General features: G+C 39.3%; 2 protein-coding genes across 3 annotated transcripts in view; both read left to right on the top strand.

The window, feature by feature from the left end:
- Positions 1 to 3,694, top strand: part of magi3b (membrane associated guanylate kinase, WW and PDZ domain containing 3b) — a 147,037-nt gene extending 143,343 nt beyond the window's left edge. Inside the window, exon 22 of the mRNA XM_073468390.1 lies at positions 301 to 3,694. Coding sequence (XP_073324491.1) covers positions 301 to 1,409 — 1,109 coding nt within the window. The 3' untranslated portion in view covers positions 1,410 to 3,694. The remainder of the gene's footprint in view (positions 1 to 300) is intronic.
- Positions 3,695 to 8,760: 5,066 nt separating this feature from the next.
- LOC140998852 (complement decay-accelerating factor, GPI-anchored) lies at positions 8,761 to 19,833 on the top strand. Of its 2 annotated transcripts, XM_073469253.1 has the most exons (13): positions 8,761 to 8,994; positions 11,398 to 11,583; positions 11,717 to 11,816; positions 12,319 to 12,389; positions 12,644 to 12,826; positions 15,167 to 15,235; positions 15,359 to 15,457; positions 15,656 to 15,727; positions 17,507 to 17,545; positions 17,631 to 17,672; positions 17,783 to 17,834; positions 19,200 to 19,275; positions 19,514 to 19,833. In XM_073469253.1, exons 1-12 carry the CDS (start codon positions 8,913 to 8,915, stop codon positions 19,255 to 19,257), a joined length of 1,053 nt encoding a protein of 350 aa, XP_073325354.1. In that variant the 5' UTR covers positions 8,761 to 8,912; the 3' UTR covers positions 19,258 to 19,275; positions 19,514 to 19,833. The 2 variants fall into 2 exon arrangements, with proteins under 2 accessions (XP_073325354.1, XP_073325355.1); XM_073469254.1 differs by lacking the exon at positions 19,200 to 19,275 and having other exon boundaries at positions 8,785 to 8,994.
- The last annotated feature ends 2,873 nt before the right edge of the window (positions 19,834 to 22,706 follow it).

The following is a 22,706-nucleotide window of genomic DNA, read 5'->3' as shown; positions in this document are numbered from 1 at the left end:
TTATTCATTTAACCTCTAACCATCTTCTTCCTTTGGGCTCTTTTCTCTTGCCTCTGATGCAGGTAGTACAGCTTCCTCTACTGTGTGCTACTACACTGAGCACCAACACTAACATCTTCACTGCTTTTAGTGGCCTCTTCTCTTTTACCTTGGTAACTCTTCTCTTTCTCACATATCCTCCCTGTTAAACTCCTCACAATAAAATATTTGTCTACCTTTTTCTCTCTAAATTTCCGTATTTTGTGTGGAAATAATCACATTTCTGTGTGCCTTCATGTAAAACGTGTGCTTCTCTTACAGGTCAACGTGATCAAAAACTCATTTCACCCACAAGCTATTCCGGAGAGGTGTTTCTCTCCGACACATCACCCCTGTCCTCTCCATATCCCCCTGGGGCTTCCATCTTCGTTTCCTCTCCCTTCTCCAGCAAACTGAAACATTCCCGCAGCTGGAGCACCTTATCCCCACCGGGCCTCAAGCCCAGCAGCAGCAGCAACAGCAGCAGGGGTTTAAGCTCAGTGGAGGAGAGCGGTGAGTGGGCAGACAAGGAGGTAGCAAGGCTCTCTCCTGCCTCCCCTGAGCCTATGAAATTCTACAAGAGGACCAGGCCCACGAAAGACTCAAGAGAGCTAAGCAGCCCAAAGATAACAGGGGAGACATTTTCTAAAGCCAAAGAGCAACATCACACTCCCAAAAGGACCGAGAGTCAGGCACAGGAAGTGACACTGAGCAGGAACAGGACATCTCAGACACAAGCGAAAACAAGGTCCACGAGCCCCAGGAAGTCTCCTCAAGCTGGACAGCAAGTGGCTTCAACCCCGCAGCGCACAGGGCATCAACAAGCCCCTCAGAGATTAAAAGACTCTCTCAGCAGAGAGAGCTTGGATCATGAAAAGAAAAATGGCAAAGGGGGGACTCTCGAGATCAGACGATACACACAAGGAAGGGAGATGGAAGGGAGGATAGTGCGGACCGGGCCTGGCCAGGAGCAGGAAAGTTTTAAAAGAAGGGCGGCGGGACGGTCTCGCCCCCAGAGATCATCTCTTCATACAGTCAGGGAGAGCGAGAAAGTTCCAGGTACAGACTCGAGGCAGAGAAATACCAATGGGAAACCCGCAGAGGACAGGAATACAAATAAAGAGACTCTCAGCAAAAGAGAATCGCTGCTGTCGTTCAAAGATATGTGGAGTAGAAAAGGTTCTGTAGTTTCACCGAGAGAGGCGAAAGGAAGAGAAGACACATTTTCTAACTCCAAAGAAGTCAGTAGTAGGGAAGACATTGTGGCCTCTATACACAGTATTCCAGGGACCCAGCAGAGCCCAAAGGGACCTCTTAGCCCTGGCCCTTGGAAAGTGCCCAGCTCAGCCAAAATCCTCTCCGAGGCAGAGGTCCTTCGTGACCCTTTGTGAGAGAATACTGAATCACCCAGACTCGAGCTGTGCCATGGAATATTTATCCGTAACCCTCAGTGGATTGTTTTTTCTGAGTTCTTCCATAAAAACGGAGAAGTGCAACACAGTGCCACTTTTATTTACAGATTTGTCTTTCGACGAGGTCTTTTTATCGGGAGTCCTGTGTCATCACATGTGGCATGTAGCAGCTCCCCCTCTGCCTTGTCCGCTGCTTCAGCGTCGTCGATGTGGGACTCAAGCATGTGCGGCATGGTCGGGGGCCTTGCCAGACGAGACATTTTCGAAATGTGAATATGTGCCAATCCTGGGAGCCTCCTGAGGAACAACGACTACCAACAGCGCTTCACTCATTACAATGCAATGACCCATATGCAAAGAAAAGGAGATAGGCCCCTCGCCTCTCGCCTGTAGTATACACCACATGTGACTGTCATCTAGGGTTTAATTTAGCTCTCGGTCTCATTGTGGGATATTTTGACTTTGTCTTTTTTCTTAGAAGTTTGCTCAACTGCATGCAGTCGGTCCTTCTGTTTGTTTTACTGCACGTGTTCTGCACATCACCGAGGATGATCCCGTTTTATCGTTTATACTTCTCATTCTCGACACCAGGCAGATTTCTAATACAATCCAGCAAGCGTTCACTTTACCGGGGACTCTAGACTGTTCTATGCTTCTAGACGTGACTCTCCTTCATACAAACAGTATCATCAAAAAGACCAGAAACTTGTGGTTTGAGAACTTGTTTACCATGTGTATGATAACCAACCTGTGTGTAATTTATTGAGATAATAGATGATTACGTGTATATGTAGCTGTACCAAGCCATTCCACATTTTGATATAGACTTCAAAGATCTTGTCCCATGTTATCTGAGCTCTCACCATCCTTCCAGCGTACTTCAGTGGTAGGAATTACCATGGATCTTTTCTTGTAGTTCATGAAATGTATAGGGAGCGCGCAAACCGCCGTACCAAACGTTTGCAATCGCTCAAAACGTGTCTCATTGTGAAATATTATATAATATATATATTTGAATGTGTCATGTTTTGCAGATTCTAACTTTTAAATATCTATTGAATTCCATTGCACTGCATCTGCCCTTGTAGCATAACAGAATGACCATGAGTTGTATTTAATTCGTGATGTTTGACTTGCTACCAATGCATCGCCATTTTATGATATAATTATCCTTATTTTATAAAAGATGTTTCATTTTTTTCTAAAAGGTTCACTGTTTAAGGCCAAAAGGGCAATTTATATAATACTGTGCAAGTTCTGAGTCATGCTCCTGATGGTTTTACCTTTGCCTATTTGAAAAAAAAAAAGAAAAAAGAGGGTTTTAAGTATACGTATTTGTCGATCCTGCTGTGTGATTATGTGCCAGGGAAGCTTTGAAGGATCATGGAGCTTGGAGAGAGTGATTTTGTGAGTTATTGAGTGTGCTGCTGATGTAAGACAGGTACAAAGAGACGCCACCTTCTTACATAATTCAAGAGTGGTTAAGCTGGTGGGTATGAAATGAGAAAAAGTCTAATGTCACTGTTACTTTACGACATTTTTTGAAGCTTCTGCTGTAAAAAAAAAAATCAGAAAATGAAATATACTCAACATAGCTGCGAATTTAAGAGATTAAGACATACTCAGATGAGCTCAGGGAATGCAGTATAGTAGCAAACGTGTGATAAAAGTCAATATCACTGACAAAGTCAAATGGTGGTTCAGGTCTGTGAGTGACTGTGATAAGAGCTTGTGATTGTATAAGGGAGATTTCAGGTTACACATTACTAGACGGTGTGCTCTGAGCCAATCAGTTGTAGGTTTTTGTGCAATAGTTTGGTTGGTTGAACGAGTAAATCCAACCCTGAGTGTCAGGTACAGGCAGTTCAGTCTGGTGAATCATATAATGCCCTTTTTATTGTGTGTCCCCCCCCGCACTGTTGTACCCCTTTATGCTTTTATTTTGACCGTTTTGTACGTCATCTCTGTATCATACTGTGGCCTTGCATCGCTTCATTAGAAAAACAATCCTCGTGGTATCTTCTACATTCTGTAGGAACAGTAGATGTAAATGTTTGTACATTGTACAGCACCTTTATAAATACTTGCTGAGTGCTCTTTCTGGGGGATCTAAAAAAAAAAAATAGAGGTATATTCAAATTGCTCCATTATTTTTTTATGTAAAAAAAAGAGAAAATATTTAAAAATGGATTGAAAAGGATAGACTATGACCTTGACATGGTGTTCCGTTCATGCACTGAAAAATAAAGTTTTACTGAAAACACCGTCTGGACTTTATTTATAACATTATATGCATATATAATTATAATATTTATGCTCTGAACTATATGTCATTGTACTGCCAGTACAGTCAGGATTGACAGATTAATCATCTAGGTGTCATATTTAGATTAATTTCCTTCACATATAGTCCAACGACACTCCTTTCGTATGACAAAGCAGCAGAAGCCGCTGTTACTATGGCAGATTTCCAGTTGTCATGGTAGCCGACTGCTTTCCTCGGCCGGGCTCGGGGAGAGCTCGACTGCTCAAAGTAGATGCTTTTTCAATTACAAGAAAAAGCTCAGAGGCATCTTACACCACATACGCGTTGTGTCCATTAGATATTTCTAAGAAGGCATGAATCACGGGGCCGTATTTCGAAACGGGAAACGCAAATGAAATTTCTTCAGAGAGGTTTTTTAAATCCTCAATGAAATTCCAGCTGCATGAGAGATATAAGGATTATATAAGCTATGAATCTGGTTAAGTACCCTACTGTATACTTTACACTGAGCTGCAACACGTGAATGAATCGCACATACTGAATTTGAAATGACTCGACCAGGTGTCTGCAAAACATTCATTAAAGGCAGTTTGCCAGTAGGCTCTACAGTGTGTGTTTGTTCTTGGCAGTTACCCTCATTTGTAAATCAGAGTTGGATTATCTGCAGGGAGCTTCTAGAAATCACGACTGATGCATGTTTACTTTGAAATTATGAGGATTTGCAGAATTACTGTCTAGGAATACGACAAAGATTCAGTTTTACTTTGCATGTGTGATGATCCTCTGCAGTGCTTCACACCTGAGATGGCTGATGGCACCTACAGCTCATCACTGACCAGCTCCAGCAGGGCGGTTAAGCACAGAACAGTTTTTTTTTTTCATGCTTTTATTGATGTGAACTACAATTAATCTGTTAATGACTGCGAAGACTCTCTGCAGCTCCATTATGTTATCGACTTTGACCCCGGTGTGGATGAGGCCTGCTCGGTCGTTCAGACCTCGATCTTGCCGTAGAAGAGCCGCCTTAATGACTATAGAACGACTGGTAATTGCATGTGGTGAAATAATTGACTAAATTGCTTGAGAATGGCTGTAATGTGACATTTGTAATGTTCTATTTCAGGTACGAGCATGTAATGATGTGTGGAACTGGATTTGTACGGACAATTTGATAGCAGAGGTAAATGTTCTGCGCAGACCTTTTGTCTTTGACCTTCCTTTTTAACCCCGGCTATCATTTTATTTTATTTTCAGGGAATCTGACATTGTTTAACGGAAATAAAAAGTTTGTTTCTGTTGTGGAACAAATGATCAGTGGTTCAAATTTAATATAAAAGATAATTTTCTTTGTTCTGGTCAGTGAAACTATAAACTATGAAGGTAAGAAGAAGCTGCTGACGTCTATAGGTTAGATTTCTGTAATGTGGAAAAATGTATATGCATAAGTAACTTTTGTGTCTTCGCCTGATGTTGGTTCACCATCCAACACACATACAAAGCCAGGGATGGAATGTATCCAAGTACATTTACTTAAGTATTTTACTCAAGTACAATTTTTAAGAATCATCAGTTGAGGAATGTTAATTCAATTACTTCATATATGAATTGATATGCAGCCAGATTCTAGTTACATAAAACTTTATTCAAGTACATTTACTCAAGTAGTGGTCTTAAGTATAATATTGAGGTACTTGTATTTTACTTGAGTATTTATATTTTCTGCTACTTTGTACTTAATATATTGTACTTTTTACTTATTATTTTTATTTGGTAACTTTAGTTTCTTGCTGCATCAGAAACCCAATCAGGCCATTTTTAATGTATTTATCTAACAGCAATCAGATCTTTAAAAAAACACTGATAATGGTATTTAAAAAAAAATGCTGCATATTAGATCTGATAATCGACCCGGCTGCTAATCGAACGATCATTGGTAAACAATATATACATACATGTAAATAAATGTTTAAATTAGATTTACTTGTACTTTTGATACATAAGTACATTTAATATCAAATACTTTTAAGACTTTTGCTCAAGTACTATTCATATGGGTGACTTTCAATTATACCAAAGTAATATTTAACATTATATGTTTACTTTTGGTTACTTTTTACAACATGGTACAAAGCATATTTTCACTGTGTCTTGAAATGCTGCACAACTACACTTTACAATAATGTCAGTTTGTCAGTTCGAATCAAGTTACTCTTGTGAAAAACAATCCTGCGTGTGTTTCTGAGCAGAACTCATGTGATACATATGGTTTTCTCTGGCCTCTTCATGAACAAACTGCATTGAATCGTGTTTGCCACTGGAAGAAAACATCACCTATTTATTTTTTATTATTACATCATGGTCTTCAGTCAAAGCTCTTAAATGTGTTTTATGCAGTTCACCTTTAGCACCAGTAGATGTCACCAATACACAGTGGAGTGTTGAGTGTACATGGCTGGAAAAAGGGGCACACATTTTTCGAGGATTATATGTAATTGTTGTCTGGATCAGGATTTGGGTTTTTAAGTTGTTTTCTGCGGAGATCGTTATCATAAGTATGCATTGAACAGAACATGCACCACTTGAGCTTTATCTCGTGAAAAAAGAAACATCTGGAGAAAAACATGAGCACTTTTGACTCATATGAAGGATATGAAGTGCAGCATCATCTAGAGATAGAGATACATGTGTGAAGATATACAGTATGTGTGGAGTGAAATAATCCTGCCCAGCCCATCCCTGGAATGATTGAGCATGAGAAAGGCAGGTGAACTATGCAGCATTGGACAGATATTAATGTTTGGGTGGCAACCTCTTTGCTCTATTATCACACTTGAAGGGAAGCAGATGCATTCCTCTGCTTGTTGAGAAGGGAGGTGTCTTAATCTTTCACTCGGACAGGGTGTTTGGAGAGATAAGACACCCCGGCTATGCCTCAGCTCTTTGGAGGCTTTGAACACGAGAACTGGCGTTAGTTACCAGCCAATGCAGGTTTTTCCTAACGCCTTAAACGGACATGAGGTGTACCAAAAGCAGAGATTTTATTGGCTCTACATCAGGTTGAGTACTTTCCAGTGACGTCTTAAACTTTCTCTCACTTTCTAGTGATGTCATGTGCATCATCCCGCACCCTGGTTGTTTCCTCACTTGTTCACACAAGTGTTCAGATACGGCTTACTTAGCTTTATTAGTTCCTTGTTGCCAGGTTTCTGTGTGGGTTTCTGAGGCAACTCTGGGTGGAGTGGAGGGAGACGGCCCCTGTCAACAAACGTCTGTAGAGTGAACTCCTTGGAATTTACCCCAGACTGTGTGTGAGGCAATGAGGCTCAGCCCTCAGCTGTGGAATGTATCCATGACAATAACACAAACCCCACAAAGTGACTCAGGCTCTGCAGCGTAGTGTAAACTGTCAGCATTTACCGAGGCAGATATTGAAATGTGATTATTCTGAGATTGATCGTGTTGTCTTGGTGAGACTCTACAAACTTGTGGGTGAGTCATAACACAAGAGAGAAATAAGGACTCCTACCTTAAGAGGAACCACAGAGGGATTCCCCCCTTTTTTCCAGGACACACCCATTATGTTTCCACTTCTCTGTGGCAACACTTGCAGAGACATCTCCACCCCTGAGTTGGAACTACTGAGCTGGTCTAACTGGTTGACAGACTGGGAGTTTGTGTTTATTCACTGCTCATTAAAATAACACTCACCTCTTTTAATTAAGTTCTCCAGAAGTCATCGATTGTGTCTACTTGTCTTTGACATGTTCACCCTGAAACCTTTGTCTGCTGTGCCTGCTGTGCACACTGACGCTTCTGACAAGAAAAAAGGCTTTAAAAGGGAAACTTCCTTTCCAGCCTTTCAAAATAAGATGCTTTGTTATAAAGAATGGAAATGAAATTCTCTTCTCCAGGCTAATAAATAAATGTGTTAAACAAAATAGATTTAACGGAAGTAAAATGAGAAATTAGATAATGAAACTTAAAACAATAAACGTAACAGAGCAGAAGTTAAAATATAGAGATAAAATAGAATTAAATTTAATTAAAGGTCCCCTCCACATGTTTTTAGACTTATATACAAATGATCTAATGTGTGTCGGGCAGGGGAAATAAAAGTACAATGGTACTTACTCTTTCTCCCGCGTTAAAAATTCTGGAATATATTCATAAAAATGCAAATATTTTTCATTTCACAAGTTTAGCTGCTGCAGGCATCAAGTTTCCACATCACACTTGTGTATGCTGAATATTTAATATATTTTATATAATGTAATATTTTATATAAATGACTTGTTTGAGGCACTTGTTTCTATCAATTAAATTCTGAAACTGTGATTTTGTCGTTTTGTTCTGTAGCCCTCCTCTGTGGCTCTTCCTGAGGTTTCTTCCATCAGTTTTTTACCCTGTTAAAGGGTTTATTTTTTTCCAATATGGCAAGTTTTTCCTCACTCGACTCGAGGGTCTAAGGACAGAGGATGAAACTTCCAGACTGTTTGTGATGTCACGAATCATGCTCGTAGGCCCGCCTCTTATAAATCAGATTTTCAATGAGCACAGAGAAAACATACACTTTGATTAACGAATGTGAAATCAGCCTTCTAGTGTCAAACTCCGCACATGCATCATTCTACACAGTGAAGCTCAAATATTTAACTGTAGGAACAAGAAGGAAAAAACATTTCTGACTTTAAATAGAATGTATAATACTTTAGTGGTGCCTGTGACTGGTGTAAATAGTGAGAAAATGAATAAACTGCAATGTAGGCAGGTTAGAACCAGTGTTGGACAGGTAAGAAGAGGATGTAGACAGGAAATGCACTTAAAGATATGTACTGTGATGGTTTAACAACTTGTGAAAAGTACTAAAATAAATTATATATATATATATATATATATATATATATATATATATCTATAATATGTGCTGATATTTAAAATATCTATATCAGTATTATGATTATGATTAAATATCAACGACGTGTGCTTTTTGGTTAGAAAAAAAAACTCTGCTTTTATTATGAAGGCGGTATTTTCTCACTTCCTGGCTATTGAAGTTAACTTGATAGACAACACGGATAGTCGTGGTGCGTTCAGGGGCAGGATCACTGTTCCCCGGCAGCGGAGCGAGTCGCGTGTGTTCATCGCCTCTCTGGAGAAGTCTGAAGGACTGAAGGAGAAACATCTTCTGGGTCTTTTGTCTCATTCTGCGGCCCGGCATGGAAGTTTTACTGGACACCTGTGGACGGCTACGAGTCAGACCTCTGCTGTTAATGTACCTCTTTGTCCTGAAGGCAGCAGGTCAGTAATAACGCACCATCCTCACACACTCACCCTCACAGTCTGGTTAATGAGATAATATTTATCAACGCACCAAGTCACATGAGAGCAGCAGCGAGAAATAACCAGACTGTCAGCTCCTCAGAAAAGTAACTGTAAATGAACTTCTTGACAATTCAGACTGAACATTAATGATTTTATAACTTTTTTTTTTAATTAAAAAGTAGGGAATAAGATCATTTTATACAAACTGAGCATAAAAAAACACATTTTTCTATGTGAAAGTGTGTAAAACAAAGGAACTGAAGATATTAGAGTGTCCACTTTATTAAGAACTGTGTGCTTTTACTTTGTGTTTACTTTTATGGTGCCCATAATGTTCAGTTTATTTGTTTACACTGTCATAGAAGTGTTAATATGTTAGAGCACTGAGGTAATAGTTAAATCTGGTGTTGTACTGCACTACAGGTGTTTCTAATATTCTACCCACCTTGTGTTTCTGAATAGAAAAAGGACTACAAATTAGAAACAGCTCTCAATATAATGTAGTCCAGCTCAACACCACCTTTAACTAGAACCTCAGTGATAAACAAACACATTGCACAGATGTGCTGAATAGAGCAGGCTGTAAATTCAACTCGGAGTACCCTCACATTTTCCTGTGTGGGAATACTCCTGAAGTATTTTTGTCAGATTAACTGCCAAGACAAGACATAAATCCTCTACCGTACGGTTCACTCCTCTGCGTGTTGTAGAAATATTGCTGTGATTTCCTCAGAGACAACATAATTCCTTTAAGTGCGGAGATGCCAATATCAACTGTAGACTGTGCACAAAGTTCTCTGCTCCACCACAGACACACCACCTACTTCTCTTTAGAAGAGAAAGCCGGAGGAGGTTTTTTTTTTTTGGCACCACTTTCTCATAAGTTTTATAAGTTGTACTAGGCTTTATTACTTTTTTCTAAAAAATGCTTTATAGATATTTAAAAAGTCTTTTAAATTTTATGGAAAACCTCTTGACTGGTTGAACCACTTACTTGGACCAATGACCATTAACAGTGTTAGACTTAATGGATTAACTGCTCTTTATTAATGACTTATTAACAATTATGACTGCTGAATTGACTTATTAGAAACTGAGGGATCCGAGAGTACTTTTAATGGATTACCAACATTTATAACCAAACTATAACCAATTAGAAACACCCAGTGACGGTGTATAACCATAAAGCTTTAGTCGTCACAGAGGTGAGACGCAGACAGAGGAGGCGGTCGGACGACTTCAGTGATTTATGAAGAACTTAACGTACAAGGTCAGAGAGGAGAAACCAACAAAGCAAGTCGCATGAACTGACAAGGGGTGAATGAAAACGGGGGGAGTGGGCACAGGTGGGCAGGGAAGGTCAGCTGATAAGGAAAGGGAGTGAAAGTTGGAGGGCATCTGGTGGGTGAATGGAAAATGGAAATAAAGGAGTCCTGGAAACAGGGAATGTGGCTGGAGGAGAGGGGCAGAGAGACTAACTTTGACAGTCTTGTTTTAAGATCCGGTCCTTTCTGTCTCCAAAGAACCTGGAAACTGTCATTCAAGCATTCATCACATCGGGTTTAGATAACTGTAACTCACTCTGCTCATGCTTAAGCAAACACAACCTTTCCACACTCTGAAAGTTCGAAATGACGCTGCCAGACTCCTCACAAATTCAGACAAAAAGAGTACATACTGTAAAACCTCGATACTAGCTTCATTACACTGGCTATCTGCACATTTCAGAATAGATTTTAAGATTTTGATTATCACTTTTCCAAGATCTAGACTGAAAACCAGTCGGTTGTTAGGAATGACCTGCTGGAGGAGATCAGGCAAACACTGGTGGACTCAATGAAAGTGTCCTCTTGGATGCCTCTGTGGTAGATAATACATGAAAAAATGCCCTCTAGGGTGCCTCACCAGTGGACACCGCACTCAGCTGGTGCCCTTTTTATGTTTTAAAAAAAAAAGTTTTTTCGCCCCGGCCCTCAAACTTCCTGAGTCCACCACTGGGCGAGCCACATGTTTGTCCTCTTTTAAATCCACTTGTTTTTTTTACTATGCCTTGTCATTTGTTGGATTTTGTTTTTATTTGTAAGCACTTGGTAACTATGCTTTAAAAGGTGCTATACAAATAAAAGTATATTATTATTATTTTTAGTAGTAGTAGTGGTGGTGGTGGTGGTGGAGGTTGGTAATAACCAGTAATAGCGCTACTAATTAAAAAATCATAAAGGCTTTATAAATGGGTAAGGCATTTTCTCACATGCATTGTATCATCTCTACACTATATATCAGCTTCATGTCTTTCCTACTTCACGACATTACAGGCTTTCATGTTTTCCGTTTTTTTTCTTTTTACTAAAGCTGAATGATTTCTCCTTTTTCCTCCAGCTGACTGTCCTAGACCTCAGGAAGAAGAAAACACCGTCTTATCCAACGAAGCACTTCTAATGAATGACTTTCCAGAAGGTTCTGATGTGACTTTCGAGTGCGCTAATGGATATGTTATAGAAAGTGGCTCTGGGGTCACAACCTGCATTGATGGGAAATGGACTGAACCAGATCTCATATGCACAAGTGAGTCCTGGATACTTTCATTATAACTCTACTGACACTTTAATAAAACATTATTATTCTGTCGTTTCAGGGTTAATGTCCCGGCATAAAGGTCCAGCATGAATATATTTTCTTGTTTGTTTTTATGTCACAGAGAAAGACTGTGGTCCCCCTAAAATGCTGCCGAATATGGCCTTTGATACCAGTCAAAGTACCCTGTTTGGTTCTACAATAAAAATAACTTGTGATAGAGGGTGAGTCCAAATGTTAACGGTAGGAAATCTGTCCATGTAATTGCTATCTGCTTGAATTACACCTGAGAATAACTAGTTCATTAGTTAATTTTAGAGAAGCAAGTGTCGACATGAAGCAAATCCAAAAACAACACACACAGGGAGCCTTCAGTAGATCATGATGTCACTGTAGACACAGTCAGCAGTCTACCAGACAGTGCTGCTGGCAGATACACCTAGAACACCGATGTTAAGGTGGAATCGCTAATGGAAAACGTCTGTTAAGGATAACAAAATGGTCTTGAAAGACAAATACAGCCGTGTCCAGAAAGTGTAACGTCATAGTTTCACTGATTAGAAACTTGGCTCTTCACATTGAGAGAGCTGTTGACACATACTTCTAGAATAAGCTCTCGTCAGAACTTAGTTTCAGTGTTGAAAATACCTCCTCGCTACATTTCACAATCATGGCTCTAACAGTATCTATTCCTCCTTAAATAAACAGTCTTGCCTCTGTCGACAGGTACCAGGTTAATGGGAACAGCTACAAAACGTGCCTTGCAACTGGGTGGACCGGAAGAGGAAAGTGTGAACGTATGTGTCTCTTACTTTGTATTTCTTATTTCTAATGTTTGGTACGTTCCTTAAAACAAAGGCTAGTTTCAAAAGTCAGCTTCTGTTTCTCTCCTCTTACACGAGCTGTTTATGCAGCAGCGGTTGTGTTTGTTCTGTCCTTGTGAAGCAGTTCGCCTTCCTCTGTTTTCCTGCGCTGTTTCTCCCTTCTCTGTTATCGTTATGTGATAAGAATGTGTGAAACCACCCGTTTGTGTGTCTGTTTGATTCCTCAGTTGTAACATGTGATATACCTGGTGAAGTGACCAATGGCAAAAGCTCATGGGTTTCGGACGACTACCCAACATATGGAACAATCATTCAGTACACCTGTGGTGAAGGATACACCCCGGTTGGGAACGATACAATTGTGTGCAGCGAGTCTGGTGAATACGATTCTGAGCCTCCTCAATGCAAAAGTAAGCGCACTCCATCCATGATGTTTGACTTGTTCTTCTTTACACCGATGAGTCAGAGGCAGGCTGCGGCAGACACAGCTTCATGAATATCAAGCACTGTTTAAGTTATTTGAAGGCCGCACAGGTGGTTCTGCATGTTTGAACCCTTGTAACACTCTTGATTACTGCAGACGATTTTCAAACAATGCAGTCAATTCAGTGGGGGACTTAGGATGTTTGAGGGGCAGGGGCGAAAAAATAAAAAGGGGGCACCACATGTATGCGGGGGGGGCACCAAAGTCAGGATATGTTTATAGTGAAGAGATGTTTTCTCCACTGGAAGGGCACCCTACGACATGTTATCACATTTTGTCTACCTGAAGGGCACCCTTGAAGGCACTTTATCATGTTTTGTCTACAAAAGGGGCATTCAAGAAGGCACTTTCACTGCACTACACAAGGAGAATTAGATGAGTAAATTTGAAGATAGATTTCCAGCTACAGGAAATAGACCTTATTCACACAGGAGCCATTTTTCTCTGATGTCAGGCTCAGGGTGGGAAGCTCAAATGTCTTTTAAGTTTAAAAGCCCTGCAAGTTGATTTTCATGGTATACTGTTGTGAAATCAATTTCATACAGCAGCTGCCTGGAATGTAATAAATCAGTCAGAAAACCGCTGTTATGCAGTGTCGGCATGTCATTTTGTGCATGGTTTGAAGTTAATGGGTTAAAACATGCAAAACCACAGACGCGGTCTCGTTACATCTAACCATTCCCACATGCTCAGAAGCAACTTCATTTGGGTGCGCTGTCAGGCACCCAAATGAAGTACTTATCTGTAGCATACTGCATTCAGTTAAAGAGCACATACTAGGTGGTTGCTATGGTGTCACTGAGGACACTCAGCTTTAAACACACTGCTGGCAAGTTTGAACATCGTCACTGCAGTCCATCTCCACACACTCTCAGTTAACAGCATTTTTCTAATCACCACTCATGTCTGTGCTCACACCAAGCTGTTTGTTTACTAACTGCCACGCTCATATTCTCATTAACAGCTTTAGCGTATATTGACTTAAGAGCATCCTCTCATTAAAAACATGGTCATTGGTCAAAACTCTGCAAACACTACATTGAGTACGGTTTTCAACGAGGCGAAGGTTGAACATCATAGGCATCACTTTATAATCAGGGTACAAATCATATACATAAATGCTGAACTAATGCATGACTCATGATGACTTGATGCATGAATAAATGAATTCCTGTTGACCATTAACAAATAATCAGGTCACTATGATTTACATGATTAGTTCACATTTAATAGATCATCAGTTGAGGAATGTTAATCGCTGTTACTCCATACATGTATTGATATGCGACCAAATGAGCTTGACTCCAGTTACATAAAACTGTATTTCAGACCCATGTATTTGCTCTTTGAAAGCACAACAGGACCTGTTCTCGTGAAAATATTAAGCTGTTTTTTTTTTAAGAATCAAACTAAAACAAAACTAGGGCTGCACAGTTAATCTAAATATTATTGAAATCTGAACCTGGCCAAGTACAATATCCAGACGCCCTGGTCTACAAATTCTGTTCTCCAGATGTAAGGGATTTTTCATCATTCCCGCTAATCATGAGTCATATAGCAGTTGCCAAAAAAATCCCAATTTGATCTTTTTTTGCCATATCAAGCAAAATAAAGTCACAGTAATAAACTTTTATGCAACTGAAATCCAGCTAACTTAATTGAATGTCAAGCCACATATGAAATAACTGGGATTTAACATTCCTTAAAGGTGCAATATGTAAGAATTGGCCACCTGTTGAGTTCACACTCCAAACCAATAGGGGGCAGCATATCACCAGAGTAACCGCTAACTGCCGCTAACTGTAACTGTCATTAGGTAGTTAGCTCAGTTAGCCGTGCAGCTAGCATTCTGGACTGGGAGCTCAGAGCAACGGGAGAGTCTTAGTGTTTAGCTTCGGGGCTAGCTGGTTAGCATGCTATTTTTTAGTAGATATCTCTGCAACAATACGTCAATTCTTTAATGTTTTCAACAAAAATTCTTACATATTGCCCCTTAAACAGATGAAGCGTGAACTAATCACATAAAAGTTTAGTGAATTGATCATTTGTTAATGGTGAGATACTGAAATTCTTCATATATCCTACATTAATTCATGCATTAAATCATCATTAACGATGCATTAGTTAAGCATTAAGGATATGATGTGTACCCTTATTTTAAAGCGTTACTTATTCTGCATGTAAAATTAAATCTGTACGCATGCTCCTCCACATAAACGGCTGATGAGCCATATTTCTTTTAACTCAGTAGTGTTTTTATTCATAGGTGTCACAACAGAATATAAAATTACAACAGAAATGGTCACGACAGCTACACCTGCACCTCCAGCACAAGGTATAGAAATCTTTTACAGACAGAAATCATTCAAATATTTTCACACTGAAGAATTTAAAGATAATTACCCTCACTGCAAGAATTCAGTATTTTTGAGAGCAATGATTATTTTCCGTCTCACAGAAGCATCCACGTCTACAGAATCACCTGCCACATCCACAGCTCACAGAGTTAAAGCTATCACAACCAGTGCAACATCAGCTGTCCCACCTTCACTACGAGGTACAGAGAAATGTCTCCAAACAAGACGATCAGCATGTAATTAAACTGGAAATCTTTTAGGCACAGCACTTGGTAGCATGAATGGATTATGTGCATGCTGCATGCATTTCGGGAATGGATTCTCAGCTTCACAAGCTACTTTTTATCCTGCCTAAACTTGAAAGGAATTAGAAATCATTGTGGTCATTCTGTTTGAAGGTGGTAGACAAAATTTGCCAGCTGAGGATAAAGCTACTACAGCCAGTGACACATCAACAACATCATTTCAAGGTATTGAACAATTTAATGAAAAAGCAGTCCAGCTTGAATCTTCTTTACCTTTGGAAGTTTCGTGATTACAAGCTTAAATTTAATAAGCTAAATTCTGTGCCATGGATTTTTAAATTAAACTGTGCCTCCGATGAGCAGATTGCTTCCCAAGCAATCCTTTAGAGGACTCCAGTTTGAATATAGTGTACTTTTAAGACTTCTAAACTTTGTGTGATTTGTTTGTATTTAGTTTGTGATTTGTTATTTCAGTTAAATTACCCGGTTGTTTCAGTGGAGGGAAGAAACACAAGTAAAATATAGTAATGTCAGGCCTGAATTTTCTTTTAAGGCAACTGAAATGGATCTGTAAGTCAAAAAACTAGAGGTAATACTTTGAAAATTGCCCCTAATGGGAAAGTAATGGGCTGTTTTGGAAAATAGCACAACAGTATAAAATATAATGACTCCTGTGCTACACATGGATACACAAAACCATTTACAAGGAGAATAAAAGTTATCATCAGTGTGGAAAACTGAAATTAAACCACCAGAGGGTCCAGCTAGAGCTCATGTGCTCAAAGCTCACTGAATGGGATTTTTTGTTATTTTGTTGCCTTTTTAGACACATACTGGGACTAACCAAGTTTACTAATTTTGGGAAAAAAGCTTATTGGCTGTCTGGCCAAGAGTGTAAAGCTTTCTGTTTTATGGGGAGTAATGTGCCAGGCAACCATCAGAGACCCCATAACTGAATTTTTCAACAAAAATTAAAAATTGTGGTTTACACTTTTGCATGAAATAAAGGCATACTATGCAGGAGTTGGTGAGAACAGTGAATCAGATAAACGTGTCCACGCCTCCACACAACCCTTCAGATTTTGTGTGAATGCAGCCAAAGTGCAGGATTCACCTGTGCCCTGCAGGTCTCTGTGTGTGTAGCTCAGCCCTACCCTCGGTCAAACAGACACACAGACCTGAAGCTCTTAAACATCCATAACAGACAAAGAGCAGGGGAGAGAGGCTGAAAACTTTTTTTATTGAGTTTACGTCATTGAGATATAATTGGCTGGGTGCTACACACCACCGCCCAAAGGTTGACACCCAGAAATGTCCTGAATGCAGTAAATACTATGGAAATAAGATAAAACAGGCAGAGGGCGGGGTCTCCGCAGATACAGACACCACAGACTTCTACTGGGTCATAAGTGATGATTGAGAGGGATTACTTTTGCATGAGTCTTTACACTGGTTTTTTTTTTTTTTTAATGAAAATCCTGCATAGTACACCTTTAAACAAAGGAGATACAACATGTTAATAATGCTAATGGCTGCATATTTAACCAACACATACCACACAGAGTCTGGTGTCAATCTTCTCATTTAACTCTTCACCAGAAAGTCAATAAGCACATTTCCCAAACTGTCAGACTGCTCGTTTAACACTATAATTTATGACTGCCATGACTTTGCCTTGTAATTTTAATTGTTTGCATAACAAACAATAATGGTATTAATTTACTGACTGGAGAGATCTGTCATTTAATATCCTCAGACATGTCTCCCTCTGTCCGTCCCCGTCCCAGTTAATATGTTGATGTTCTTCCCTTCACTGATCCGACATGGAAACACTGAGATGATACATATAAAATCATATACCAGCAAAATAATTTGACACATACTCTAATCAATATTAAATCAGTAAATGAGTTTGTAACAGCCCTTCTTGGATGCTCTGACGATGTAGTCAGTCCTGTTGACCATGGCAGTTTAAATACTGATAATACTGTTTTATACTTGCAGGCAAGCGTGATGAGGCTGTAGATACTAGCAGGGATAGTGGTGAGTTATTGAGCCCCAGCCTTATCAGGATGTTAACGTGGATGATTATTTATGTTCTGCATTTAACTTTGCTTGTGTCTTTCAGGATATATACCTGTTATAGTCAGTGTTGTATGCGTTTTCGTAGGTAATGTACAACTTTTCTCTTTTGACTTCACATTTTTACAGAATTCTGCAGTTTGAATACAAAAACAATAAATCTCTCTTTTTTCTTCTTTCTTTTATTTTTATTAACAGTTGCTTGTATACTTATTCTGTGTATACACAAGTTTCTTCTGAGGAGAAAAGGGTGAGACCCGGTGTTTTTCTCTTAACTCTTCAATGCATGAATCATATTTGATTATGCTTTTTGTCCTTCCATTGCTTGTTGTTTTTTTTCACTTTCTGCCTTTAATTGTAATGCACAGGTCCATTATAGCACATGTTCTGTAAACAAATACAGCATGCAGTGAATGATATGCAGTAACTTCTAAGTAACTAACTCTGCAGCAGGTTCAGATTCTCCCCTTGTTTTTAGTGTTTGAGCTGTTTAAGGAAACCTAGATGTCTGTGTGTTTTCGGACTCGCTCTGAGAATGAGGGAAGTCAACAGGAAATCCTTTAATAAAACAGGCTGTTACATAGAAACCAGCATCAGGAAAAAAATTTTCCCTCAGGCTGGAATGAATCATGATGCCTTTGATAATCAAGTTAAAAAATGTGCAGGAATTAACAAACTCAAAACAATGCAGAAACAGGGACATATTTTTTGACTAAGGTGACAACCATTTTCTTAGACATTCCTGTGGGCTAAATTTGACAAAAAGAAAAAAAATCAGAGTGTGAGACTGAACCGCTTAAAGGAAACCTATTACGCTTTTTCATTTTTTTTACCTTTCCTTCAGTGTGTTATAGAGGTTCTTGTGTATGGAAAAGCTCTTGAAAGTTAAGTCCACGCCGACGGGAGCTCCTCTATCCCACAGAGAACATGACTCCTGTAGTGCCTGAATTGCTTGTCAGTAGCCTCGCCTTTAATTCTGTGACTTTGTGACATCACACTACGTCACCGTGTCGCATATTTGCGTAATTTTTGCTGATATTCACGGTAGAAGTGAAGCTAACTAGAAGCTGAAAACGCAGCAGAGCTGACCGGACACACGGTGAGCGGTGCAGGGTCAGGCGTGTGTCAGCTGACTAATCAGAGGAGATCAGGAGGTATTCGAGTCTTAAAGAGACAGGAGCTACAACAGATTATTTAAGACAGAGGGGAAAGACAGTATGAGTAAACTGATGTGTTTTTTGTATAAAAGGATGTAAACCTTTTCTAGTAGTAACCCAAAATAAAATGATGAACCTGAAAATGAGCATAGTATGTCTCCTTTGATATTAATCTTAATTTTAATAAACTTAATAGCTCAGGGCAACTTTCCTTAAACATGAATCTCTTATTAACAATATAATCATATGAAACCTTCACATACTGCATTAAACCAAGGTTAAAGCTTACTTTACAAAACTCATTATTCTCTCAAAGTGGCAGTGACTAACACTAACATTGCGGAATGCTAATCAAATATGCATTAAAAACACCATTTGGTGAACTAATCAAATTTTAACATACGATTAACATAACTGAAACAAATCTGACACAAATTCCTTATTTGATGACACTATAGCTCATATGACACCAGAGAAGACCTGAAGCCGGAGTTATTACAGTTCCAAAATCTTTAGATTGCCTGCCTGACTAAGGTACCTGTCACTTCCTGTGTATTTACTCTTACCAAGTACAGTAATTGCCAGAAAACGACCAAAATACCTCTAAAAGCCATACTGAAGAAATGTTTACGTTTAGAGTTTTTAAGTGGAAGCATGGAACAGATAAATGCAAATACAAAAAAAGCATGAGTGCTGTGCTTTTTTTTTTGCTCCGCTGTGTGAATGAAGCTCAACCTAAACATTTTCCCTCTTCGTTTCTCGTCAACACCAGCTTTGCAAATGGAACCACTCCTATCTGATAAACAGCTTCGGTGAGCCAAGAGGGACATGCCAACAAACTGCAGCTGTGCCTCTCTGAGGCGATGGGGACAAAAAAAGAGAACTCACTTTAATGTTAATGCACTTAAAATGGCAGATAATCAAATGAATACGTAACATAATTTAAATCCTAAGATGAAAAGCACTTTTTTTTTACGATGTATTTTTTTAATGCCACATTATTTTAACGATTGTAAATAGCTCATGCCACTATAGTATTACTATTTTGTACATTATTTATGTTACAAACTGAAATAAAACACTTTAACATTGCCTCCTTGTGCTATTAAGCATTGCAGTATTTGCTGTATGTAGTTTACATTATTCAAGGCATAGCTTTACATGTTAATAATGTGCTGTTTTGTTAGAACAGACTCATGAAAAAGGGGATTCAAGAGGCGTACAATGTGGTTAATTCAGTTTGCAGACTGAAATGGCGGCTGATAAGGATACAATCAGCTACATTCTTTGCCTCCTGACTCTCTTCTCTTCATTGTCTATTGTTTCATGAGCTGCCTGAGCAAAATAATGGGAAACCTTCTTTCATGAAAAGAAACAATCCAATAGAGTACCGGCCGTCAGTGAACCATGTAACACAAACTACTGTATCACTTGTGAGGGGACATTCTCAGGAAAGTGTTCAGAATGTTTTTGATCTTGAATGAATGAGCCAACGGAGCAGAAACCTGTACAACTATTCACTTGAAGAAAATATTGTATATTAAACTGTAACCAACATATTTTACAGAGATAACAAAGAAAAAAGCCTCGATTCAAAAGAGTTGCATGTTGAGGTTTTGTTCTCACTTTAGAAAGTTTTTGTGCCTAAAAGGAGAAAAACTCAATGTTTGCATTCACAGTCAGGGCAGCAGTAAAGGACCAGGCCATTATCCTGGCAGGGGTGTGGACCAGTACAGAGAAAAACCCCATAATAAAATGTGGCTCCACTGTTTCTTTGTACTCTGGTCCGCTGTCGTGCCAGAGGCCCGACTGTGCCTTTTTTTCAATCAAAAGAGAGGGTTTCTTGTGTCTACTTCAAAAGAACTTACATGTGTCAGTAGATCATTTTTGTAGAGATTTTTTTTTTTACAGTTTTCTTCATTGTATATGATTTTGAAAAAACTTTTAAGTGGATTGAAAAGATCCTTTTATCAACTTGTGAAACAGAACATGGCCATAAACAGGATATGCACTCATCGCGGTAGTTATTCGTCTTAGTTATGTGAACAGACAGTGCATTATCAGGAGAGGAGGGGGTTGCTGTTACTCTCAGAGAAGCGTTGACAACAGTGGCGGTGTTTGTGGAGGTCATCAACCATCATCCACAGCCAGCCCCTGGGGAAAAAAAAGGAGAAAAAAGCTTTTATGGTGTTGCTCACATGTTTCACGTTGGAGCCACATCCATTTGTCTACAAAGCCATTGTTGCCCTGACACTATTAAAAAGACATCACTGAGATACATCGTTAAACATGATTACATGTTCCTTGATTACAATGACCGCGGACACATTTTTTTTAAAAGTCAAAAGCATGTAGGCTAAACCATCTCGGTGAAAATAGTTCCCCCAGAAAAACACAATTTGCTCTAGTTTAAGTTGTTTTGCTAAAAAGCTAGAGCGTCAATTTGTTTCGGGAAATGATTTAGCCCTTTTTTTAAGTGTCAGTCCATATTTGCAAGCATTTCTGAGTATTTAAATCACGGGAGGAATTGGCTGGAGACTGAAAAGCAATGAGAGACAGCTAAAACAGTGGAGTAAGACTAAGAGTCTACATCCATGCTAGTGGCTCTGTGGCATGATCTGATACTGCCATGTTGGTGTTGTTCCTAGAACATCATAGTTAATGTTGTTCCAGGACCATCGCTGAAACTAACCAGCCACATTTTGTAATGTCATAGCTTTGCAACTAAGGGGGAAAAAGACCAAAAAAATATGCACGTGGGAGAAGTCTTCCTGTGAAAAGGTGTATTTTGACCAAAACCATGTTTTCCTAAACTTAACCAAGTATTTTAGTTCCTTAAATCTAACCAAACAGCAACAGAAAACTGTAAAGAAACTGAGAATAATGTGTGGAAATAATATCAGTGATAACAGTGATAATATATTATATAATATATTCCCTCTGGGATTCAGTCCCTTGACTTCGGAGTGAGAGTCGTCTGTACCAACTCAACTACAATAACATGCTCCAGATTTAGTTTCTGTTGCTGATTTGGTCACATACAGTTGAAATGAAATGACAGTGGTGCTTTGAGCTGACTGCTAACACGCTAACATCAAGAAAACTTCATTGAGGCCTGTACTGAATTTCATTGCAATCCATCACTTGTTGAGACTTTTACAGTTGAGTATACAAAAGTCAACCTCATGTTGCCTCATTTCATCATCAAGGAAAATTCAGAGGATCACCAAAGTCCGGAGGATTCATCCTTCAATTATTGGGGCTTATGAAACCCTTTTCAGAGACAAGAAAATACACGATTCCAAAAAATACTTTGGAAAATGCCTGCAGTGTCAAAACAAGTCGAAACAATAAAAGTTGATGTTTTGGAGATAAACGATAAGACAGTGGTTTTACAGTATGAGCCAGGATGGGTGTGTCACTGCACTTGTGCAATGGGGAAAATGGTTTAAAAGAGGAGGAGGAATCAATGCTCTTTTTTGTGAATCATAAGCAATCAAGAATATTTCAGTCTAGGCCAAACTGGTGGACCGCCCAACTGACATTGCCATCCGTCCGCTACATCAGCAAAAAAGCTTTATCCTTGAAATACAACCTCACAACAAAAGGGATGAAGCATGTAAATAATACATCACAGGACAATCTTTCCAAGTGCGTAATCACTCCTGAGTCAACATGGTAACTTCTGCTTCAGTACACACCAGCCTCTGGGTCAGTGAGCCAGATTTGCAACCGTGGTGTACAAGACAATTTACGAATGATCGCGTCAGTGTTGCGTTAGAACAGTGTCATGACTAACCAGCCTTACTGGTCCTCTTCTGTAGCCTCAGCAGTCATTAGTCAGATGTGGCCTCACCACAGGAAATGAAGAGACAAGTGAAGAGTGATAGCAGGACATATGCTGGGTGTCCTCCCTGTCTCAGCAAGTCGCTTTTCCATTCATGGATCAGAAGCATTGATTCTTC

Source organism: Pagrus major, chromosome 6 (genome assembly GCF_040436345.1).
Source record: "Pagrus major chromosome 6, Pma_NU_1.0".
NCBI lineage: Eukaryota > Metazoa > Chordata > Actinopteri > Spariformes > Sparidae > Pagrus > Pagrus major.
This window is presented reverse-complemented; position numbering and strand designations above follow the sequence as displayed.